Source organism: Malus domestica, chromosome 01 (assembly GCF_042453785.1).
Source record: "Malus domestica chromosome 01, GDT2T_hap1".
NCBI classification, from domain to species: Eukaryota; Viridiplantae; Streptophyta; class Magnoliopsida; order Rosales; family Rosaceae; genus Malus; species Malus domestica.
The window spans coordinates 25,776,937-25,802,469 of record NC_091661.1 but is presented as its reverse complement, the minus strand read 5'-3'; the positions used below and the strand labels follow the sequence as shown (position 1 = coordinate 25,802,469).

Sequence of the window (25,533 nt, the reverse complement as noted above, 5' to 3'; positions counted from 1 at the left end):
AATCTGTTGTTCACAAATTGTTGGCTGATTTCGAGTTTGTGAAACTTTTCCTAAGAGAAAAGAAAACTATTCAATGATTTGTGTTTCGATCAAGGTGTAATTCACATTCACGTTAGACGGATAAAACTCCATTAGGTGTTTTACATTAAATATTTGTTATATCTCATTTTCATTAAAACCCAAACCCCTATAAATAATTGGGTGAATAGCGCAAAGAGTTACAAATTTTGAAATTCCGTTGAGTGGAAAGTGTTGACTTTTGTATTTTAGGTAGGATCCCTAATTGATATGTAATCCCATGTAATCACTTGTAATTAGTTTTTCTTTCCTTTTATGTTAGGGTTGTACACCTATAAGTTCCTCTTATTGAGAAGAATATATCATCATTCAAAGCATTCTCTTCTTGGCACCAGAGCCTAGGTTTTGAAAAAAAAGAAAAGAAAGAGGAGACGAGATCGTGCTATGTACGGAAAACCATAACTACCAGCCGCGCAGCCAGTTGTGCAGCGTCGTCCGACCAGCGAGCGACGCCGTCGTTGCTGACCTGAGAACCCGAACTACCCGCCACGTACCCAGGTGTGCAATGCGCCGATCAACCAGCGAGCGACGCCGTCATTGCTGATCCGAGTTCACCGAGCCACTCCCTACATCCACCACCACGAACCGAGATTCAACCTACTGCCTAAAATTTGTCCCAGATTTCAACCTGTGTATCTGTTTTGCGTGCCCAGATTCGATTGAAACCAGTGCACCCACTTCACAATGGCTCCCCGTGCTTGTCCTTTTTCAAATGGATTTGACCGAACCGGACATGAGAGTAGGACCGATCGAGACCAGTTCAAGACTTGTGATCCCCACTGTAACAAGTCGTGTACCTCGATTGTTGAATCGAAAATAGATTCTAATACAGGTAACAAAGGTAAGGCTTTAAAAGTTTCTGCATCTGTTACGAATAATACATGGATAATTGATTCCGGTGCTACTGAACATATGACTTGTGAATCTAGACAGGTACAAATCCTAAAACCACCCACCAAAACTGTTGTGAGTGTTGCCAACGGTAATGTTGTTCCCATTATTGGAGAAGGCACTGTCTCCCTGTCAGATACCCTTAGTCTTGATACCGTGCTTGTTGTTCCTTCTCTTGACTATAATTTATTATCTGTTGCTCAAATAACTGTCGCCCTGCATTGTCTTGTGATTTTTTGGCCTTCCTTTTGTGTTTTTAAGGATATTCGGACTCGCAAGACGATTGGTTATGGTATTAGGAAGGGGAAGCTCTACTACTTGGAGCTGACATCAAACAGTTCTCGAATGTTGACTCACGCTCTTGCAGTGGACGGAAATCCGGGGGATAGGAATAAAGCTTCGGAGGTTTGGTTGTGGCATCGTCAACTTGGACATGCTTCTTTCGGCTATCTACGAAGGTTGTTTCCTAGCCTATTTGTTAAGCATGATGTTTCTAGCTTTAAATGTGGTGTTTGTGAACTAGCTAAAAGTCATCGTGCTTCGTTTCCATCCAGTTTGAATAAAAGTTCTGTTCCATTTATGATAATTTATTCTGATGTTTGGGGTCCATCTAAAACTGCTACATTTGGTGGTGCTCATTGGTTTGTTACTTTTATTGATGACTGCACACGTATGACTTGAGTTTGTTTGATGAAATCCAAATGTGAAGTTACTTCTTTGTTTCAATAGTTTTACAAAATGGTACAAGTATAATATAAGTCACAAATACAGGTTCTCATGAGTGATAATGATGGCGAATATGTTAACTCTGAACTTCGTGCCTTTCTTGATCATCATGAGATTGTTCATCAAACTACATGTCCATATACTCCACAATAAAATGGGGTTGCCGAACGCAAAAACCGTCAGCTTCTGGAGGTTGTTCGTGCTTCTTTATTCGAGGCTCGTCTCCCGTTATCCTATTGGGGAGAAGCTCTCACCTCAGCTGCGTATCTCATTAATCGTGTTCCATCCCGATCGGTTGATTTTCAGACACCCCTTCAGGCACTTTCTTCATATGTTGATGCTCCTGCAGTCCCTAATCTTCCACCTCATGTGTTTGGTTGTGTGGCCTTCGTTCATCTTCATAAACAACATCGAAGTAAGCTTGAACCTCGAGCCTTACGATGTGTGTTTGTGGGGTATGCATCAAGGCAGAAAGGATACCGTTGTTATCACCCACCGACGAATAAGTTGTTTGTCACTATGGATGTTGCGTTTCATGAGAATGATATGTACTTTGCCAATCCCGAGTCTTCACTTCATGGGGAGAATCAGAAAGAAGTTCAAACTCTTGATTATACTATTCTAGATATAGATAGAGTGAATGATTTGGATTTAAGTGGTGATGTCTTGGAAATAAGTGGTGATCATTCAAACGAAAATAATGATGTGAATGAATTGGAATTAAGTGGTAATGTCTTGGAGACAAGTGGTGATCATTCACATGGAAACAATGTTGAAAACCTTGAAAGGGACGAGTCGACATCGCCAGATAACTCACTGCCTGATAGCTCACTGCCAGTTTCCTCACCACCGGACAGCCATGTGTCGCTAGCTACGTCACAGTCGATCTTGAGTCCCAATAACCATAATCAATCGTCTTCGATCCCGGATGCATCACCACTATGTCGTCTCCCTGATCGCGTCAACCGAGGTATTCCTAAACTTACTTATGAAGCCGACCCTAAATGCAAAACTAGGTATCCGGTGAGTAAGCCCAACCCTGAGTCTAATGTGTTATACCCGTTAAGTAATTATGTGTCTACCAGTCACCTGTCAGAATCAAATAAGTCGTTTATGCATCAATTATCTACTGTATATATTCCTAACAGTGTGCAGGAGGCTTTAACCGATCCACGTTGGCAAGTAGCAATGAATGAAGAGTTGAAGTCTTTGAAGAAGAATGCTACCTGGGAGATCACAGATTTGCTAGCTGGTAAGAAACCTGTGGGATGCAAATAAGTCTATACTGTGAAATACAAAGCAGATGGGACGGTGGATCGTTTCAAGGCAAGACTGGTAGCAAAAGGATACACTCAAAAATATGGAATCGACTACACAGATACATTTGCACCTGTAGCTAAGATCAACACAATTCGTGTTTTGTTGTCCTTGGCTGCAAATCTTAATTGGCCCTTACAACAGTTCGATGTGAAGAATGCTTTCTTGCATGGAGACTTGACAGAAGAAATTTATATGGATCTTCCACCGGGATGTAATGCTCCAAATAAATACAAAAGAAAAGTGTGTAGATTGAAGAAATCCTTGTATGGTTTGAAGCAGTCCCCTCGAGCATGGTTTGGAAGATTCACGAAATCTATGAGAGCATTTGGTTACAGACAAAGTAACTCTGATCATACTTTGTTCCTGAAAAGACAGAATGGGAAGCTTACTGCACTTATTGTGTATGTAGACGATATGGTGGTAACAGGTAATGATCCAGAAGAACGTGCGGCCTTGCAAAGATACCTGTCTACAGAATTTGAAATGAAGGACCTTGGATCCCTGAAATATTTTTTAGGGATTGAGGTGTCGAGAAGCAGTTCTGGAATTTTCTTGTCTCAGAGGAAGTATATTATTGATTTGTTGCACGAAACTGGCATGTCAGCTTGTCAGCCAGTAGCTACACCATTAGAAGAAGGATTGAAGCTTAGTGTTGATCATAATCAAGTACCAATTGACAAAGGAAGATACCAAATGTTAATAGGTCGTTTGATGTATTTGGCACACACAAGACCGGACCTTGCTTATGCCTTGAGTGTAGTGAGTCAATACATGCATGATCCTGGAGAACAACATATGAATGCCGTGACGAGAATATTGCGATATTTGAAGGGAAGTCCGGGCAAAGGAATTTTGTTTAAGAGGAATAATCACTTTAGTGTTGAAGGTTATACTGATGCAGACTGGGCTGGTTCCATTGATGATAGACGCTCAACATCAGGTTACTTTACGTTTGTTGATGGTAACTTGGTTACATGGAGAAGTAAGAAACAGAATGTGGTTGCCCGTTCCAGTGCAGAAGCAGAATACAAAGGTATGGCTTTGGGGATTTGTGAAATTTTGTGGCTTAAGCTTCTGTTAAGCGATTTGGGTATACAAGATGATCAACCCATGAAATTATTTTGTGATAATAAAGCTGCTCGTGACATTGCACATAATCCGGTACAACATGATAGAACAAAGCATGTTGAAGTTGATCGGTTCTTCATCAAAGAAAAATTGGAAGGGAAAATAATTGAAGTACCAGCGATAAGAACAGAAGATCAGTTGGCAGATATCCTCACAAAAGCTGTTTCGAGTCACAAGTTTTCAAGTTTCTTACACAAGTTGGGCATGAGCGACATATATGCACCAACTTGAGGGGGAGTGTTGACTTTTGTATTTTAGGTAGGATCCCTAATTGATATGTAATCCCATGTAATCACTTGTAATTAGTTTTTCTTTCCTTTTATGTTAGGGTTGTACACCTATAAGTTCCTCTTATTGAGAAGAATATATCATCATTCAAAGCATTCTCTTCTGAAAGAGATTGTTGGGTGTCTTGAATTGTTTCACATACGAAGAAGGTGCAATACGAAGAAGGCTGAAAAGCGGCCAACTATCTCAATGTATAACTTTTTACATTTTATTCAGCTTCCTCTTGTAATCGTACTTAATTAATCCCACAGCACTGCATAGGTAATATTTCTAGTGAAAACCATAAGAAAGAAGAATCCACTGAAGAGACTGAACACGATCTTTCTAGAAAGAAAAAAAAAATAACATTTTTCAATTTTGATCGGGATAATGGAATTATTATATGGGCATTAGTAGGAAAGTGCACTCACAAAAATATCCCCTTTGTACTTACACATCACACTCCATTAGAGTTGCTGCACTACGAAAAGCGTGGTAAAGTTTCGCCTTCAAATGAGTGTAATTGACAAAAAAAGTAAACAAATGAGCGTAGAAAATGGTAAGTGGAGAGTGTGCGTGGACTTCACATACCTAACAAAGGCTTATCAGAATGACCCATACCCACTGCCACAGATCAATTTGCTAGTGGACTCAACAGCAGATCATGATCTGCTGAGCTTCATGGATGCTTACTTCAGATACAAGCAGACAAAGATATACAAACCATAAATGAAGGCAACAACCTTCGTTATCAACCGAGGTACGTGCTGTTACAAAATTATGCCATTGCACTTAAAAATGCAAGAGAAACGTATCAAAGACTTGTCAACGAATCTTCAAAGAAAGATCGAAGACAGTATGAAAGTCATGCATGGAACCCGCCGCCCACTTATGCACCTTCCTTAAAAAAATCAAAATAATATATGGGTCCCGCCACTAACACAATAAAAAAAGTTAACCCACCTATTTTAACTCTTTTCACGTCCTTCCCAAACTGATGAATCCAGAAGTCTGCAAAAAAAGCCATTTCTGCTATCTATATGAACTTGGGCCATGGCTAATATAGTGCAGAAGATTTAGAAATTAAAAGTTACGATAACAAATTTATTGACGTAAAAAAATCTAAAAGGAAGGAACTCAATCAGTCCTAAGCGGGTTTGCTTCTTTAATTCCACACCACCAACATCTCATCATCTCATGCCAGCAGAAGTTGATAAGGTAGATATAGAAGCCCATTAAAGAACTAAAATTTTGGATAGAGAGAAACGTAGACGGAGATTTAGATCTTGGGATTTTTTTTTTTTTTTTTTTTTTTGCTAAAGATTCAAACTTCATATTTTTATATCCGATTACACAATTCAGTTTTGGGGTTTAGAGAGTTTTTTCATGGATTTTTTTACAACTTGGCTGCCATGGTTATCAATTTCAGAGAGGAGTGAAGCAACTGGAACTTGGGAAGCATTGCTTCTGGTTTTCATCAGGCAGAGAGAAGACGGAGAGAAAAAGAAAAAATATCAAGTTTAATTGTGATTTTTTTAATTTTTTTATTGTGTTGGTGGCGGTATTGGAATTTTAAGAAAAGACTCATACGTGGGCGGAGACTCACATTTCCCTAAGAGAAATCATTGCACTCAAGAGAAGAGAAATCATTATGGCTTGGGTGCCGTGAGTCGTGACCTTCAATCTAGAATAATGGTAAAGTTTAGAAATATGAGTCCTCGACTTCTCGAAGCTGATCGTTGCAATTGGTCAATCCCACATAGGGCCACGGCCATAATGATAACACTAACAGTGTTAAATATTGGAGAATGTCTCACTCCACAAAGTATCTTTGTTAGGTTCATTGAACAAAGCCTAGAATTTTTGCATTTTTCAATAGGGGTGTGTTATCCACACACCCCAAATTACTTCTCACACACCCCTTGTTAATTTCTATCCGTTGATTTTCTTCAATTCATCCGATCCGACGGTCGAAAATTAGAAAGGTGTGTGAGAAGTAAAATGGGGTGTGTGGATATCACACCCCTTTTCAATAATTTTTGCAAAGGTTTTTTCTTGTAAAAACTTAGCCTCTCTGGTTCACAACTCGAGCTTTATTTCGCAGAGTGCATACATAGGGTTCTCGGGTATCATTATTAGCATCTGATCAATTCTCATGCAACTGTTTCTCTTGATGGTTAATTTATCCTCCTTACATCTAGTGGGGAATGAGACGGATAGATAGTCTTTACTTGCATTTAAAGCTGAAATCGTGAACGATCCACTGGGCATTCTTAGCTCCTGGAATGAATCCCTCCACTTCTGTCAGTGGCAAGGTATTGTTTGTGGCCGTAGGCACCGGAGAGTCACCGTGCTGGATCTCCAATCAAGCCGGCTGTACGGTCAGCTATCTCCCCACATTGGAAACTTGAGCTTTCTCAGAAATTTAAACCTCCAAAACAACAGCTTCAACAACACCATCCCTCAAGAAATTGGTCGTTTGTTCCGTCTGCAACAACTACGCCTTGATAACAACTCCTTCAGTGGTGATATTCCATTCAACATATCACGTTGCTCTAACCTCCAAATACTTCGCATAAATGGAAACCATCTTAGGGGTAAAATTCCAATTGAAATTGGCTCCTTGTCCAAGCTTCAGGTACTTGTTTTAAGAAAAAACAATTTAAGTGGGGAAATCCCACCTTCTTTTGGAAATCTTTCTTCTCCCCAGGCACTAGATGTGGAAGAAATTAATCTGCATGGAGGCATTCCGAATAGCCTTGGCCAGTTGAAAAGTCTAACATATCTTGCATTGGGTCAAAATTATTTGAATGGTACCATCCCTCCCTCCATATACAACCTCTCATCAATTACAGTCATTTCTGTGGTTCTAAACGAACTGCATGGAACTCTTCCTCCTGGGTTGGGCCACACTATATTTCCAAACCTCCAAGAATTTTATTTTTGGTCCAACAAATTCAGTGGACCGATACCGAATTCAATCTCCAATGCCTCAAGCCTTTCACTTTTTTTAATCTTATTCAATGAGTTTACAGGAAAAGTGCCTAGTCTAGCACGCCTGTCAAATTTGTATGTGTTAACACTTGCCCATAACAATCTTGGAAATGATGAGGAAGGTGACTTGGATTTCATATCTTCTCTAGTTAATGCCACCAAATTAACAATCTTTGATTTTAGTGTCAATAATTTTGGAGGAGTACTACCTGAATCCATCAGCAATCTCTCAACAAAGCTCATGCAAATGGTATTTGGTCATAACCAGATTCGCGGAAGAATTCCCATAGGAATCGGAAATCTAATCAACCTAGAGGCAGTAGGCTCTGAGGCAAACCTATTGACAGGCACAATACCAAGTTCTATTGGTAAATTGAAAAGGCTGGATGCTTTGTATCTGAACGAGAATAAACTATCAGGTATCATCCCATCTTCTCTTGGAAATCTAACTTCAATGACCAGGTTGCTTCTCATGTCAAACAAGTTAGAAGGCAACATACCGCAAAGTCTCGGAGAATGCAGGAATCTTCTTCTTTTAGCTCTTTCCCAAAATAATCTCCGCGGTCAAATTCCTAAAGAAGTTATTGGTTTAGCATCTGTTTGCACTTAAAATATACCCATTTTTACTTATTTGGGCAATTTGGGTAAAATATGGCATTTGGAGGATTAATGTGCAAGAAAGCTAACTTGGAAGATATTTAGCTATCAAGTGGGATAGGTTGGCATGCTTTTTCATGCAAGTGGATGGAAAGATACCATGCATGCTTTCGGGCAAGAATGTGTAGTGAAAGAAGCTAGTTTGCTTCTTTTAATTATTTTATTGCAAATGGGAAAAGGCATGTGGTGGAGATGCAACTTGCTTCTTTTTTAATTGTTAGTTTATTACAAGTGGGGAGACATGTGCTAAAAACATGTGGTGGAGATGCAAGTTTTCCTTTTAATATTGTTTCTACACGCAAGTTGGCAAATGCAATGTAAGCTGCCAGTTGCCCAAAGCAATGCAAGCTGCCAGCTGCCTAAGCAATGAAATGCAAGCTGCCCAAGTTTCTTTCGGGCAGATGCAATGTCTTCAGCAGGGGGGTTTCCTCCAGACCTCTATATAAAGAAGCAGATGGAGAAGGATTATGGACACTCAAACAAACAAACAAATACAAGCACAAACTTTGCTCAAACCAGATTTGCCTTCAACGAAGCTGTAGTCAGCACCAAGCCTTCATCATTTTCAGGATCAACCTTCACTAAAAGCTTTCTTTTATCTAGTTTATTAGCTCTGCTGCTCACTTGCAGTATCGATCTCCTTTGTAGTTTTCATGTACAACTCATCTTCAGTCATTTAATTTGCAAACAATCAACAATATTAGTCATTTACTTTCCTTTGTCATTTACATATTGTTCTACCTTTCCATATATGTAAAGTCCTTATTTTTAAGGCAAAGAAAGAACCTTGATTTGAGCAACTCCCACTCAAATGGCACAATCTCTTGATTTGAAGTCAAAAGGCGCAACCTCAATCATTCAAATCTCGTCTACTAGCGGCATCTAGTAGTGGCACGCCCGCAACCACCAATCTTGTATGTGAAGTAAATCCCCGGCTTGCCCGCAAGGCGCCATGGCGGATTTAGGGAGCAAACAGCATCCTTGTCACAAGTTTTGGATCTATCCAGCAACAAGCTTACTGGATCCCTACCAATGGAGATAAGCAACTTGATGCATCTAGATTTCTTGGATGTTTCTCACAATCGGTTATCTGGTGAGATTCCACGAAGCTTAGGGACTTGTACAAGTTTGACAACTCTGAATCTGAGTGAAAACTCATTGCAGGGGACCATTCCTGAATCCTTGAGCTCTTTGAGAGGGATTGAGGATTTCGACCTCTCTCGCAACAACTTGTCTGGCATAATTCCCAACTATTTGGAGAGTTTCCACTTCTTGCTGAATTTGAACATCTCATTTAATGATTTTGAAGGTGCATGACCAATGAAAGGAGTTTTCGAGAATATAAGTGCACTTTCTGTCACGGGAAACTCACGAATTTGTGGAGGTATACCTTCTTTAAGATTGCCCAAATGCGTCTCCAAGCATTCTAAGCAAGGCTTATCTTCTAGGCCGAAAATAATTATCTCAGCTGCTTGTGGGGTTGTTGGATTGAGTTTTGCAATTTTGTTTGTGATTCTTTACCGATCAAGAAAAACAAGACCACTGAAGTCAACATCAGGATCATCATTGGGGGTTTCACTTTTGAAGTTGTCCTACAGAGATCTCCTTAAAGCAACTGACGGGTTCTCTGCAGCTAATTTGATTGGTGCTGGTAGTTTTGGGTCTGTATATAAGGGAATACTCGATCAGTATGAAGGAAGAGTTGTTGCAGTGAAAGTACTCAATCTTCGAAAGTACTCAATCTTCAAAGTGCAAGAGCTTCCAAAAGTTTCACTGCTGAATGTGAAGCTCTGAGAACATTTAGGCATCGAAATCTTGTCAAGCTATTGACTGCTTGTTCAAGCATCGATTTTCAAGGGAATGATTTCAAAGCTTTGGTTTATGACTTCATGGTGAATGGAAGTCTCGAAGAATGGCTGCATAATTCAGCTCAACGGGGTGACAATCCAACCAATTCGCAGAAAAATCTGGTTCTTATTCAGAGAGTAAACATTGCAATCGACATAGCGTGTGCTCTGGATTATTTGCACAACCGCTCTCACATGCCAATAGTTCGTTGTGATTTAAAGCCAAGCAACATTCTCTTGGATGGTGACATGACTGCATGTGTTGGTGATTTTGGTTTGGCAAGGTTCCTCCCAGAGGCTTCTTGTTCATTTCTTGTGCACGAAAGCTCTTCCAATGCAATAAAAGGCTCCAAAGGCTATACTGCCCCAAGTAAATTTTTGTGACATATATATACACACACAAATGAGATTTCTTTTATTTTTAGCATTAATTTCTAAAGTCATACATAAAAAAATATCTCTGTTTTTGTGAAAATAAATACACACACACACATATATTGTTTGTGCTTGCACGATGTTTTCTGTTTATGAGTTTTTGAAGTCACACATAAGAACCTAGCTGTGTTTTTGTGTATATAACTTAAGAGTATGGAATGGGAAGCAAGGTGTCAACATATGGTGACCTGTATAGCTACGGAATCCTGCTGTTGGAGATGATAACAAGCAAGAGGCCAACAAATGACATGTTTAAAGATGGTATGGACTTGCGCAATTTTGTTATGATGGCTCTACCAGAACGTGTGGAAGAAATATGTGATCCAGTACTTGTTCAAATAGAAGAAGCAGCAGCAGTACTAATCCCAGAAGTAATAGGGGGAATCAAGTCCCAAATGATCAAAGACAAAGGGTTGTGGAGTGCTTGACTTCCATTGCAAGAATAGGAGTTGCTTGTTCTGCAGCAATGCCGAGAGATCGAAAGGACATGAGCAATGTTGTCGCTGAGTTGTGTCTAACAAGGGATGTGCTAACTGGAACAAGGAGGCCTAGAGAGCATCTGTGATCACGGCCGAATTAGTGAATCCCATGACAGTGCTTGTATGTTTCATTGTGATATTCTTAATGATGACGATGAGGAGTGGAACGAGTGAAGTGAACTTTTTGCAATTGTTTTTATGTATGTTTAAATGTTCTTATTAAATATGTAATTTTTCTTATTTGCATTACCGTAATCTAAGTCCTGCATCCATGACTGAGTCCTCCAGCAAAACTAATAACAATCAGATTTCGAAGTCCTCCAGCAAACAGGCCCTAAAGTTTTCTTAGGTTTCGAAGTCGTTTCTAGAAATTTTTTATAGTGAAGATTGGAGCGATTTCAGAGGGCTAGTTTAGTCTTGAACGTGTGGGCACTGGCATATGCAGATTTGTCTGTAAGAAATATCAAACCAAATCAAAACCAAGAACTTTCAACTGAATTGCACAAAAGAGTCAAAATTTAATTGCTATATAGAACTATTGGTTCAATCGCAAACAATCAAAATTCGAAACCCTACCTCCTCCATCCTCTGAGAGCGAAGCCCTCCTCTGGCAGCATCTCCGACGGAGGCGGCAAAATGGGATCGTCGGACCCGCCAAAACCTCCATCAAAGCCCTGTCCATTCGATTCGGCGTAGATCGACGGAGGAGTTGCTTGTTCTGCAGCAATGCCGAGAGATCGGAAGGACATGAGCAATGTTGTCATTGAGTTGTGTCTAAGAAGGGATGTGCTAACTGGAACAAGGAGGCCTAGAGAGCATCTGTGATTACGGCCGAATTAGTGAATCCCATGATGGTGCTTTTGTGTTTCATTGTGATATTCTTAATGATGACGATGAGGAGTCAAACGAGTGAACTTTTTGCAATTGTTTTTTTGTATGTTTAAATGTTCTTATTAGATATATAATTTTTCTTATTTGCATTACCATAATTTAAGTCCTGCATTTCCAAACCTCGAAGCCTTTTATTTTCAATCCAACCGATTCAGTGGACAAATACCAGTTTCAATCTCCAATGCATCCAACCTTGCATTATTTGGTATCTCAGCCAATATGTTTACAGGAAGAGTGCCTAGCCTGCCAGGGATGTCCAATCTGTTTCGGTTAGAAATGGATGCTAACAATCTTGGAAATAATGAGGAAGGTGACTTGGACTTTCTCTCTTCTCTGGTTAATTGCACCAATTTAGAGCGTTTGGATATCAGTGACAATAATTTTGGAGGAGTGCTACCTGAATCTCTCAGCAACCTCTCAGCAAAGCTCGAGGTAATGAGATTGGGTGGGAATCAGATAGCATTCCTATAGGAATTGGAAATCTCATCAACTTGGGGATACTAGGCTTTCAGGTAAACCAATTAACGGGCCCTATACCAATCTCAATATGTAAACTGAACAAAATTTTAGTCTGTCATTGAATCACAATGAGTTGCCCGGTACTATCCCAGTTTTGCTAGGCAATCTAACTTCGTTAGGCAGATTACTTCTCATGTCAAACAGCTTACAAGGAAGCATACCGCTAAGTCTCGGTGAATGCAGGAATTTGCAAGCTTTGAATCTTTCTCAAAATAAACTTATTTTACTCATTCCATTCCATTTGGAGTAGGTCTTTTGTTGCAGCTTGCTTACTTGGATCTTTCTGATAAACAAATTATCTGGTGAGATTCCAAGCTCGATAGGAAACTGCATAAGTTTGGAAAGTTTGCATTTGGAAGGACATTTTTTGCGAGGGACCATTCCTGACGCTTGGAGTTCTTTTGAGAGGAGTTGAAGAATTTGACCTTTCTCGCAACTTCTTAACTGGAAGAATTCCTAACTGTTAAGGGAGTTTCTGCGTCTTGCGGAACTTAAACCTATCATTCAATGATTTAGAAGGTGCAGTACAGATAAAAGGAGTTTTCCAGAATTCAACTTCGTTTTCTATCATTGGAAATAAACGGCTATGTGGAGGTATATCTCAGTTAGTGTTGCCACCATGCATCTCCGACAAATCTAACAAAAAACCTAAGCAAGAAATATTTCCATGGCGAAAAGTACTTATCTCAATTGCCTGTGGGAGTGATATTGGAATTGTCTTCCTGTTGTGCTTTGTGCTTCTTTATCCATCAAGAAAATCATTGCGCTGTGTACTTTTTTATCTATCAAGAAAATCAAGAATGAAGTCAACTTCAGGATCATCATGGGAGGTTGCACTCTTGAAAGTTTCATACAGTGATCTCCTCAAAGCGACTAATGGGTTTTCTTCTCGGAATTTGATTGGTGCTGGTAGCTTCGGGTCAGTGTACAGGGGAATTCTCAATCAGGAAGAAAGAATTGTTGCAGTTAAAGTGCTTAATGTGCAAGGTTCAAGAGAGTTTTACAGCTGAATGTTAAGCCTTGAAAAACATCAAGCACCAGAATCTTGTCAAGCTACTGACCGTGTGTTCAAGTATCGATTTTCAAGGACATGATTTCAAAGCTTTGATATATGCATTCATGGTGAATGGAAATCTTGAAGAGTGGCTGCATTTTTCAGCTCATAGACTACCTGGGGCCCCCATCGTGCAGGGCCATTTGAACCTTATTCAGAGGGTAAACATTGCCATCGACGTGGCTAATGCTCTAATTTATTTGCACAACCACTCTCACGTACCAATAATTCATTGTGATTTGAAACCCAGCAACGTTCTCTTGGAAGGCGACATGACTGCTCGCGTTGCTGATTTTGGTCTAGCAAGGTACCTCCCAGATGCTTCATGTTCACTTCCTTTGCACAGAAGCACTGCAAATGTCATTAACGGTTCCATAGGCTATATTGCCCCTGGTAAGTTGGATTGTTGTTTCAACCTCTTTCTAACATGTACAAGAGAACAATTCTCTTCTTATTTCAATTTTTAACTGTATCTTCTGTACGAAAACCTGTTGAGTATGAAATGGGAAACGAGGTTTCAACATATGGTGATGTGTATAGCTATGGAATCCTGCTGTTGGAGATGCTTACTGGAAAGAGGCCTACAGATGAAATGTTCAATGATGGTCTGAACCTGCACAAGTTTGTTCAGATAGCTTTGCTTGAACTCGTAGAAGAAATATGTGATCCGGTGCTTCTTCAAATAAAAGAAAGCAGCACTCGTAGTAATGGCTCAAGCAATAGGAATCAGGTCCAAGATGATCAAAGGCAAAGAGTTAGGAAGTGCTTGGTTATCATGGCCAGGATAGGAGTTGCTTGTTCTGCAGATTTGCCGGGAGATCACGGCCTAAGCAGCATGCAATCCAACTGAGTTTGTTCGAGTACTGAATCAAGGATTCGGGCTTATTTCATAAGCTTTCTAGACTCTGAGTTACCTTTGCAGAATTGCAGACATGAACAATATTGTAAGCATCAAATAAAATCAGAAACAAAAAGTAATAATTATCAACTCAAAATGGAACTTCTTAGTTGCATTTTTTGTTTCTGTATTTCTTTCCAACATGCATCATCACTTTCTCCTTTTTCTCTTTGTCAACCTCCAGTCAACAGCGACAGCAACAGACCGTGTCATCTATTTGCTCTGTGTGTCAAGTGTTAACAGTAAGAACACTTTCAAAGGAAGTAGCACTGAAAATTTGAAGTGTGAACACAGATATAAGATTAACATATACTCTTACTAGTATGAATGAGTGCAATTTATAGTCATATTCTCCGCAGTTTGCTGCACAATTTCTTTATGCCCTTCAGTCATGGTGTGAAGAATTCAACTCATAACCCGCATTTTGATCACCAGAATCCCTCACAGCAATTAACACCAGATTCTCCCCGAATCTCTCTCTGCGGATTCTTTCCAAAACTGTAATCCTGCCTGTTAATGCAGATCATGCGGCCAGCAATCAATCTTAGTGATTAGAGTTTTGTGAACAATCCGGAGAAGACCTAGACCCCCATTTCACATCTATCTAAGGCCCTACTGCTCTCGCCGAATTATTTTCATTCACATTATAATTAATATTCTAACAGATTATGATATCTAAAAATTAGTATGAGTCATGAAGGCGGCGACAATGAGACCCACAGCATTTCCAAGTCTTTGAGTAACCAATTTGGACTCCAGAATTTACTCCTGTCTGCTCTTCAACTTTCAAAGTCTTTCCATCAACTTACAATGTCTTTCATCAAGACCTACATTTGCTGCAATTAATGTTTTGTTTCTGTTCATGTATATGTACTTCTGCTTCAAAACTTAAGCTTTCATGTGCGGCCTTCTTGATGGAGTTCCCATCCTCCTTAGTACTAGGTTTATTTTCATACGACTCTTTCCTTTTCCCTCTGCCCCCTGCTCACGTCTAGGAGGAGATGAAGTGGATAGGCTGTCCTTGCTTGCCTCTAAAGCTGAAATTGTGATTGATCGCATGGCCATCCTTAGCTCCTGGAATGCATCCCTCCACTTCTGTCAGTGGCCAGGCCTTACTTGCGGCCGCAGACACAAGAGAGTTACAGTCGATCAAGTCGATTGGAAGGTTCTGTCCTCCCACATTGGTAACTTGAGCTTTCTGAGGCTTTGACCCTCTGTTGACCCTAAAAACTACCAAGCCTACGTGGCGTGCAGGCCGAGTAATTAGTAAGCTAACTACGTCGTTCGGGTGTATGCGGGGCGTGCCAACTCGTCGGCCGTGCTCGGCCGAGGAGTAAAATTTGTTGATGTTGCGTTGGGTGCGCTGCTGACTTCTGAATCTCGCGACTGCGGCCGAGGAAGGAACACTCTCGGCCTTCAAGTTCTAGAGTCTGAAGATAAGGCTGCTAGTTCTGCGAAGTTCAATATCAAATTCGGCTTTCAATGTGCCGAATGTAGTAACTCGTAACACCTCACTTCGCCGAGAAGGCTAATGAGATGACCTCGACCAACAAGGATTCGGAAATCCTTCTCGACCGAGACTTGGATAGATAACCAACCGTCCTCGCCGTAGTGTTGTTGATGCCAACGGAAGATGCTGCGAGACCGGCTGATTCTACGGTGACAGAGCTATCTATGCCGACTTAAGATATCACCGGTTGCTTTCACACTGCTGTTGATACCAACGGAAGATGTGTTAGCGAAAAGAGAAAATAAAAAAATCTCAAAGTTGTTGAGAGGGTTTGCGCAGGGCAGTTTTGTGTGTTGAATTGGAGGTCCTTCTTCCGTTGCCTCTGCCTCTGTATTTATAAGGACATATGCGCGTTGGTTGATAAGCTGATATAGGCTTCTGCCATGTATTATAACTCTTCCACTGATTCGTCAGATAAGCCATACTACCCCCAAGACTCTGAATCTAGTCGAAAATACAACCAAATTCGAATTCCAAGATAATCCGCAAGCTTGGACTTTGAACAAATAGTGTTTATCTAAACAGCTAACAATTATATATATATATATATATATATATATATATATATAAACAAAGTTTGCACCTTTCCAATGAGTTCGCAGTCTTGTCGCCAATTATATATATATATATATATATATTTATGTATATGGCTGGTAGCCTTTGACACGACATGCAGGCCATGTCCATCATCAATTCACTTCATCTGACAACATCCATAAACCTAGCCCTCTTAGGTATCCTATCTCATCCTCACCTCATCAACAATAGCCATCATCATTCTGATCAAATGAATTTTAAATCCATTTTACTTCCAAGTGCTGTCAGACATCCCAAATCAATTCGAATTGTACTGCTTATACACCGAGATAATTCATATTAAAAGATAATTATGATAAAAACCATAATATTATCTTTTAACAAAAATATCTTCCATTTTCCATCCGACGGTTGAGAACTACGCTTACTCAACGGCCTTGATTACACGGACTGATGGTGTAAAATTGGGTCCAAACATTGCCCCCCAGTTTCCTTGAGCTTCGGCCTGTAAGCCGAATGGTTAAGGAAATTAACTGGTTCATAGCCAACAACATCTCGTCGTATTGCTAAAACAAAGTTTGTTCCTCGGCATTAAAGTCACCTCTGTTCTGGCAATATCATAAAGTAGGGTCGAGGCCGAGAAGAATTGTGGTCGAGCAGGGCCGAGGCCGAGGCCGAGAGAAATTGGGGCCGAGGTCAATAAAAATCTCCAGGCCTGCCTATATATACATGTAAACCAGATTGCCTGATGTGATTTCTCGGCCATGCAATCGGCATATAACATATATATATATATATATAAACCTGCCTGATGTGACGCTGCTATACATATATATCTATATATATATCCCAATGTCAGCACCCATGTGATACTGCCATATATATATATTCACCCAATTCTGCCGAAAAATGTCTGCAACAATCAGGTCTAGGGTTTAGGCCTAAAGCCTTTTCTCAACTGATTTGACCTTTCAAAGCCCCATACTTTTATATATATTTCCATGTCGTGCATACATCAAGATGAGAAGCCTCCATTTCTTCAGCAAGATTTAACGCCTTTGCCCTTTTTTGAATCTGCCAATTCATTTTTGGATCTAACCAACCTCGCCGAGCTCGGCAATACAAGACTTTGAATCTGCCAACACCTATATGGCCACCATAGCATTTTCCTGGCTCTCGGCTTCGGCCTAGACAGCCGAATTATTTTATTTTATTTTATTTTTTATTCGGCCAACTAATGTTGTTGCTGCCCTTTTTTTTATGCATCTGCTTGCATAGCCGTATGTTTAAGAAAATAACATATATATATTGAACAAATGAAAAGAAAAGTGGCCGAACCATAGTTAGGAGGAGGCCAACGATGCTTTATTCCAAGTCGAGACCTTGTAATAACGAAATCTTCAAATTGATTTCGCTCTATGCTGAATAAAGAATTTTCTCCAAATATCTTTGACTCGACGAAATATTTTTCATTTTCGGCTGCCGAATGTATTGAACAATTATTATGCCCCCCAGGCATAACAATTTCGTCAATTTCGGCTTTTAACTCGAACAACTTAGCCGAACGAGATTTCCCCATATCGGCTTTATCACCAATAATCATATCAATTGGCGTGAGTTTTTCGGCTAGACCTATGTCTTCAATTACCATATCAATCGATGTGATTTTATGGTTTGAAGTCGTGTGTTGGTCTTGTTCGTCATTGGAGCACTCATCTGATGAATCATTTTCTGAGTCAATTTGTGGCTCAGAAACTTGAACATTTTTTTCTAGGCCTACCACACTTTCAGTCTCGACCGAAAAAATAGGTGGCCTTTGTTCTTCGGCCACATTAACAATTTTCTTAGGCCGAGTATTGGTTGTGGCCGGAGTGGAAATTTGCCCCCCGGCCTCTTGCCTTTAAGAAATTCTTCCCAATCTCTCGAGAAGTTGTTTTTGCTTCTTTAATAGGCGATAACACTCATCCCTTGAAGCCTAGTCGAGATAGATCATGTGAACTTCGTAGTTTTAGCACTGGGTCCCATTGGGCGTGCCAAAATGTTGACCCTAAAAACTACCAAGCCTACGTGGCGCGCAGGCCGAGTAATTAGTAAGCTAACTACGTCCTTCGGTTGTATGCGGGGCGTGCCAACTCATCGGCCGTGCTCGGCCGAGGAGTAAAATTTGTTGATGTTGCGTTGGGTGCGCTGCTGACTTCTGAATCTTGCGACTGCGGCCGAGGAAGGAACACTCTCGGCCTTCGGGTTCTAGAGCCTGAAGACAAGGCTGCTAGTTCTGCAAAGTTCAATATCAAATTCGGCTTTCAATGTGCCGAATGTAGTAACTCGTAACACCTCACTTCGCCGAGAAGGCTGATGAGATGACCTCGACCAACAAGGATTTAGAAATACTTCTCGACCGAGACTTGGATAGATAACCAACTGTCCTCGCCGTAGTGATGTTGATGCCAACGGAAGATGCTGCGAGACCGGCTGATTCTACGGTGACATAGCTATCTATGCCGACTTAAGATATCACCGGTTGCTTTCATAGTGCTGTTGATGCCAACGGAAAATGTGTCAGCGAAAAGAGAAAATAAAAAAATCTCAAAGTTGTTGAGAGGGTTTGCGCAGGGCAGTTTTGTGTGTTGAATTGGAGGTCCTTCTTCCGTTGCCTCTGCTTCTGTATTTATAGGGACATATGCGCGTTGGTTGATAAGCTGATATAGGCAGTGTTTTAAAAATCGGCCTAGGCGGCCGTCTAGGCGGCGCCTAGGCGCTGGGCGGTGGAGCTCCGACTCAATTTAGACCAAAACGTTTAGTTAGGCGGGGAGGATATAGGCGGCCGCCTATACGCTCGCTAGGCGCCTGAGGCGGGCTAGGCGGTAGTCTAGGCGGTTTGAATCTAGCTGAAAATTCCAAACTTGCTGCAATTTTCGCAAAAGGATCTACAATTTCCGATCTCGTACGTAGCAGCAGAGACCCGGAAAAATTTATATAGCTCATCTCTGTGAAGATGAGGGAAGAGAGTGCGAAGAGAGAGAGAGAGATAGAGAGAGTGAGACTGCCCGTGAAGATAATTTCATAATTTCTACAGCTCATCTGTGAAGATGAGAGCAGAGAAGAGAGTGCGAAGAGAAAGTGCGAAAATAGAGAGAGAGAGAGACTAACATTTCTGTGTTGGTGGTGCAAGTTGAGGACTAAAAGCATGGGTGATGTGAAAGAGCATGGATGGTTTGTGATTTTAAAATTGAAAACCATGGACTTTGATGGTTTTGTGGATGGGTGATGTGAAAACCATCTTGGGTGGATGGGTGATGGATGGGTGATGGACGGTTTGATGGTTTAACAATGAAAACCACCCACTATGTGGGTTTTTTATATTTTTAAAAGTTTGGGATATATATTATGTGTGTATATATATATCTTATATAAATTATAAATTATTTAGATAATATTTTGTTTTTTTTTCCTAGGCAAGCATTTCATATATGTACATAAAACATTCATATATGTATGTTCTTCTATAAGAAATAGCATATTAGTCAATAATTATTTACATCTTATATAGTAAATTTAATTAATTTATATAATATATCAGAAATTTACCTAAATCCGCCTAGACCCCGCCAAGCCGCCTAGGCGCTAGGCGCTAGCCCACCGCCCGACTAGCGCCTAGCGTTTTTTAGAACTTTGGATATAGGCTTCTGCCATGTATTATAACTCTTCCACTGATTCGTCAGATAAGCCATACTACCCCCAAGACTCTGAATCTAGTCGAAAATACAACCAAATTCGAATTCCAAGATAATCCGCAAGCTTGGACTTTGAACAAATAGTGTTTATCTAAACAGCTAACAATTATATATATATATATATATATAAACAAAGTTTGCACCTTTCCAATGAGTTCGCAGTCCTGTCGCCAATTATATATATATATATATATTATATATTTATGTATATGGCTGGTAGCCTTTGACACGACATGCAACATGCAGGCCATGTCCATCATCAATTCACTTCATCTGACAACATCCATAAACCTAGCCCTCTTAGGTATCCTATCACATCCTCACCTCATCAACAATAGCCATCATCATTCTGATCAAATGAATTTTAAATCCATTTTACTTCCAAGTGCTGTCAAACATCCCAAATCAATTCGAATTGTACTGCTTATACACCGAGATAATTCATATTAAAAGATAATTATGATAAAAACCATAATATTATCTTTTAACAAAAATATCTTCCATTTTCCATCCGCCGGTTGAGAACTACGCTTACTCAACGGCCTTGATTACACGGACTGATGGTGTAAAATTGGGTCCAAACACCCTCTAAAACAATAACTTCAGCCACACGATCTCTCCAGAAATTGGTTGTTTGTTCCAGCTGCAACAACTACGCCTTGAAAACAACTCCTTCAGTGGTCATTTTGGAGGTGTTTTACCCAACTCTGTAGCCAATCTTTCAACCCAACTCACTAAACTCTACCTCGGTGACACGCCCCGATCCCGATATCCTCGGGATATCAGGATGGTCACGTGCTGGCCGACACCCGAGGGTGACGAAAGCCATTTATTGAGTGCAATTGCTGAAAATAAAGGATAGATAAAACTTATAAATGTAAAAGAATAAGGAATATGCATTTAAGGAACGTATTCAGAGCATACAACTAACTAGAACACTAAAAGAATGATATAAAATGGAATGAATAAAAGAATGAGTCCCACACCAAGAGGACTCGAAGATGCTGATGCGGAAGTGCCTTGATTGTCGGGATTGTACGCCTCGATCCTAAATCCTGAAGGGGGCGCAAAACAAACATGAGTGGACCAAGTTGATATATATATAATAAAACAGTTATCAATATACTAACCCCCAGGTTTATGAAAACAAATATATAATGATGAACATAGGTTTTCCGAAACCTAGCATGATGTGCAGTATCTCAAATCATAACTCATATATAATAATCACTAGTGAATTGTCCGATAACCTGCAGGCCCCATGCCGGCTCCCCATCTCTAAGCAGACAGTCAGAGGAAAATACACTTCAGGCCCCATGCCGGCTCCCCGTCCCTGTGCTAAATAGCCAGAGGAAACACACTCCAGGCCCTATGCCAACACCAAACCGTCGCCCGGGATGGACCGGAATCTATCCCTACGTCCCGTAGCGGAAAGGACCACTAGGTAAGTACAAAACCATTGAACATACATATATTGAAAAACAACTTCATAGTATAAAGTCATCCATCATCTATACTATAAAGAGGTGTTCGAAACATGTTCTAAATATCATATCGTCATCCATCAGATATTCTATAAGAACACGGGTTATAGGAAAAATAGTAATAATTCAAGGTAGCCTCAGTAAGCATGTTATCTCAAAACGTTTCATAAAACGTAATCATTAAATCATGCATTTCATGTATGCATTTCTACTATTAAAACATGCTTTTGAAGGGGTCCACTCACAGTACTTAGCCGCCGAAGAGCCACGCAAACTAACGTCACCAATATTGCCCCTAAGCACATAAAGGGTCCAATTAATAAAACTATATAATAGCAATTGGATTTGGGAAAATGGACGTTGGAAACGGATTCAGAACGTCGAATTACCCTAAGAAGGGTCCCGGACGAAAACCCGAAAAGTCAACTCTAAAGTCAATGTTGACCGGAGGTCAACGGTCAAATTAGGTCTAACGGGTTTTAGGCTTGAAATCCGGATTAGGGTTTAGGTTAATTAGGATTAGGATTTATTGGGTTTTGATTTTAGGGTTCTAAGGTTAAAAGGGTTTAGGGTGAAAATGGGTGGTTTGGATTTCTAAGGTTTTGGGTTAAAATGGTTTAGGGTTAGGAAAGGGGTTTGGGTTTAAGCCCAAACACATACATATACTATAAACATACACACACACACACTACACAAGGCCCTAAGGCCTCCTAACAGAAATCAGGGCTTTAAGCCCTTGGTTGAAAACCGGCCCAAGGCCAACCAAAACTAGGGCCCGAGCCCTTTGGGTTTTAAAAACATATAACTAAAAATAAAAACTGAATGGGTTAGGGTACTGGGCTAAGGCAACACGGGCCTAAGGCCCGAGGGAGAGGGAAAGGCCGGATGGCCTGGGTTTGTCGAAGGAGAAGGCCGGAATTTCGGCCGGAAAACCACCCAACTTTAAATGGCCATAACTTTGTCAATACTCAACGAAATCAAGCAAGACAAAAATGAAAGTTGTAGCCCTTGAATAGACGAAGAGAATGGTACCTCACACGACGTCTAACTCGCCGTGATTTGGCCGGAAAATGCCTCGAAAGCCGTCGGACTCGCCGGAAACTGGGTAAGATTCAAATGAGTATAACTTCTTCAATACTCAACGAAATTAAGTGAAACAAAAAGGAAAGTTGTAGTACTCGACGAGACGAAGAGATTGATACCTTACACGTTGGCCAACTCGCTGTGGTTTGGCCGGAAATGGCCTCGAAAGGGGCGGTGCTCGCCGGAGCTTACTCCGTGCCGTCGAACTCGCAGGGCAGGGTCCGGGGTTCGTTGCGAGCCTCTCTTCGATGGTGACTCGGTCCTAGTGAGTCCAGGGGAAGAGAGAGATGCGAAAGGTTGAGGGAGAGAGAGACGGGAGAGCTGAGAAGGAGAGAGCTACGGGAGGGAGAAACGAAGAGGAAGAAGAGAGAGATCAGAAAACATAAAAAAAATAAACAAGGTGGGCCCCACGGGCTCACCAATTAAGGCTTTAAAACAATTTTAAAATATAAAAGAGGGTTGGGGTGTTTCACTTGGAGTCAATCAAATATCTGGAAATATTCCTGCAGCATTATAAAACCTCAACAATTCAATTGTCTTAGGCATGCAGGCTAACCTGTTCACCGGCATCATTCCCACTTTTTTCGGGAAGTTCCAACAGCTGCAAATACTGTCTTTAGATGGAAACAGATTATCAGGGTAGATCCCTTCTTCCATAGGAAACCTCACTCAAATGTTTCAATTCTACTTATCAGAACATAAATTAGAAGGAAGCATTCCCCCGAGCATCGGAAACTGCAAAAATTTGAAATATATGGACATCTCAGACAATAGCCTCAGGGGAGATATACCACCACATGTTATTGGTCTTTCCTCCTTATCTGTCCCGCTCAATTTATCACATAATTCACTGACTGGGAGTGTGCCTGTGAGGGTGAGTAAGCTAAAGAATGTCAATGCGCTCGACATCTCTGGAAACAACCTTACTGGAGAAATTCCATAAAGTATTGGAGACTGTCTGAGCCTTGAGTTTCTTTACCTGCAAGGAAATCTCTTTCAAGGAATCATACCTTCTTCTTTGGCTTCTTTGAGTGGTCTTCAGCGATTAGATCTTTTGCTAAACAACTTATCAGGACAGATTCCGCTGTACATGAACCTGTCTTCCAATGATCTGGAGGGTGAGGTACCAAAAGAAGGCGCCTTTCAAAACACAAGCATAACATCATTGGTTGGAAATGCAAAGCTTTGTGGTGGTGTCTCGGAATTTCAGCTACCAGCATGTCCCATCAAAGGATCAGAACCTAGAAAGTTCCTCGGTCGCAAACAAAAACTTATAATTGCTTTAGTGGTGGGATGTCCCATCCTGCTTTCGTTCTTGCTTGCACTTCACTGGAGGAGAAAACAGGAAAAGAAACCACCATCTGCAGTCTCATCAATCAACTTCCTTTCAAAGGTTTCATATGAAACACTTCATCGTGCTACCAGCGGATTCATTCCAAACGCTTTAATTGGATCAGGAAGTTTTGGCTCTGTATATAAAGGGATTTTTGAAAATGAAGAAAATGTAGTTGCTATAAAGGTCCTCAACCTTCAACAAAAAGGAGCTTCCAAGAGTTTCATGGTGGAATGCAATGCACTAAGAAATATCCGGCACAGGAATCTCGTTAAGATCTTAACATGTTGCTCCAGCATGGATTACAATGGCAACGAATTCAAAGCACTGGTTTTCGAATACATGTCAAACGGAAGTTTAGAGCAGTGGCTGCACAGAGAAAACCAATCAAGGAGTTATAGCCTTCACCAAAGACTGAAAATTGAGTTGATGTGGCTTCTGCATTGTACTATCTCCATGACCATTGTGAACAACCAGTCATTCACTGTGACTTGAAGCCAAGCAACATTCTTCTGGACGATGACATGATTGCTCGTGTAGGTGATTTTGGGTTGGCAAGACTCATTTCAGCCACCGTGGACTCCTCTCTAAATCAAAGTAGCACAGTTGGAATAATGGGAACCATTGGCTATGCTACTCCAGGTAAACTCTTCTAAAACTTCACAACTTCTGAAATTTCTACCTAGTTGGACTATTTACTGAAGCGGTAGAAAAACCGGTAAAAGAAAACTAAAACCTGAAAATGAAATGGCTATCGGAGTGACCCTTCATTTACACCTAGTAAAAGTTTTCATATTATAGACGTAATGCTCCAAATTTGTATCTAGTCCACACAGAACTTATAAACTTGATTGTTTCATGAGTTACAGGGTACGAAATTGGTGGCGAACCATCAAGACAAGGGGACATATACAGTTATGGGATCCTAGTGTTAGAAATGTTCACTGGAAGAAGACCGACTGAAGAAATGTTCAAAGACGGTTTCAATCTCCATAACTTTGTTAAGATGGCAATACCTGAAAGAACAATGCAGATCGTGGATCCTGCTCTCCTTGCCGCTATTGAAGAGAAAGCGCCTGCAGCAAAAGGAAAGGAAGCAAACTACATCAATGGCGAAACTGAGTCGGGAGAAGAAAACAAAAACTACGTTAACATAAGTGAAATGAATCCATTTGTGAGGAAGTGCATACTTCCAGTCCTCGAAATTGGACTCGCGTGCTCGGAAGAATCACCAAAAACGTAGAATGAAAATGCAGGATGTCACCGGGGAGCTGCATCATATACAAAATGCGTTGATTAGTGTAGAAATCCGTCGAGAGAGACCGAAAATCAGAAGCTAAATGATAGTTTACTTATGAATTAGCAGCTGTTGAGAAAATGTAAGATGTTAATTATAAGCGGAAGACAATTAAGCTAATGTTGTAAATATTATGTGGATGGTCCACATGAATAGTTTGTTACTATTTATGCATAGTATTTTCACTATTCATTTGTGGAAAATTTGTAAAGTGAATAGTGCTTTCTTTTGTTTATATAAAGGAAGAATAGATAGATATGTAAAGAGTTCACGGGAAAGAGAGAGAAGGAAGGAAGGAAAAGAAGAGAGAGAAGGAAGAGGAAGAGAGAGAATAGAGGAAGATGAGAGGAGATAATAGAGAGAGTTATCTT

General features: G+C 40.5%; 1 protein-coding gene, 2 long non-coding RNA genes and 1 pseudogene across 4 annotated transcripts; 2 read left to right on the top strand and 2 right to left on the bottom strand.

Moving 5' to 3' along the window:
• Positions 1–9,381: 9,381 nt before the first annotated feature.
• Positions 9,382–10,771, top strand: LOC103455181 (probable LRR receptor-like serine/threonine-protein kinase At3g47570). The gene is made up of 3 exons (XM_070809769.1): positions 9,382–9,749; positions 9,866–10,278; positions 10,494–10,771. The coding sequence occupies exons 1-3, from the start codon at positions 9,382–9,384 to the stop codon at positions 10,769–10,771; spliced, it is 1,059 nt and encodes a 352-aa protein (XP_070665870.1).
• A 1,218-nt stretch (positions 10,772–11,989) lies between these two features.
• LOC114826327 (probable LRR receptor-like serine/threonine-protein kinase At3g47570) lies at positions 11,990–13,811 on the top strand (annotated as a pseudogene).
• Positions 13,812–14,242: 431 nt separating this feature from the next.
• LOC139194590 (uncharacterized) lies at positions 14,243–14,635 on the bottom strand. Its single transcript, XR_011579562.1, has 2 exons — positions 14,504–14,635; positions 14,243–14,406 (listed from the first exon to the last, which is right to left on the bottom strand). It is a non-coding gene; the product is annotated as an uncharacterized lncRNA (long non-coding RNA).
• A 6,206-nt stretch (positions 14,636–20,841) lies between these two features.
• On the bottom strand, positions 20,842–25,136 carry LOC139194583 (uncharacterized). Of its 2 annotated transcripts, XR_011579556.1 has the most exons (7): positions 25,056–25,136; positions 24,882–24,941; positions 23,089–24,234; positions 22,652–22,868; positions 22,482–22,550; positions 21,695–21,744; positions 20,842–21,020 (listed from the first exon to the last, which is right to left on the bottom strand). It is a non-coding gene; the product is annotated as an uncharacterized lncRNA (long non-coding RNA). The 2 variants fall into 2 exon arrangements; XR_011579555.1 differs by lacking the exons at positions 24,882–24,941; positions 25,056–25,136 and having other exon boundaries at positions 23,089–24,550.
• Between the last annotated feature and the right edge of the window lie 397 nt (positions 25,137–25,533).

Excerpts from the sequence above, each read along its gene's own strand:
- LOC103455181 (XM_070809769.1), top strand. The coding sequence starts at position 9,382 with ATGAAAGGAGTTTTCGAGAATATAAGTGCACTTTCTGTCACGGGAAAC. Across the intron at positions 9,750-9,865 it reads TATAAGGGAATACTCGATCA|GCATCGAAATCTTGTCAAGC; the intron begins GTATGAAGGAAG and ends GAGAACATTTAG. Across the intron at positions 10,279-10,493 it reads CAAAGGCTATACTGCCCCAA|AGTATGGAATGGGAAGCAAG; the intron begins GTAAATTTTTGT and ends ATATAACTTAAG.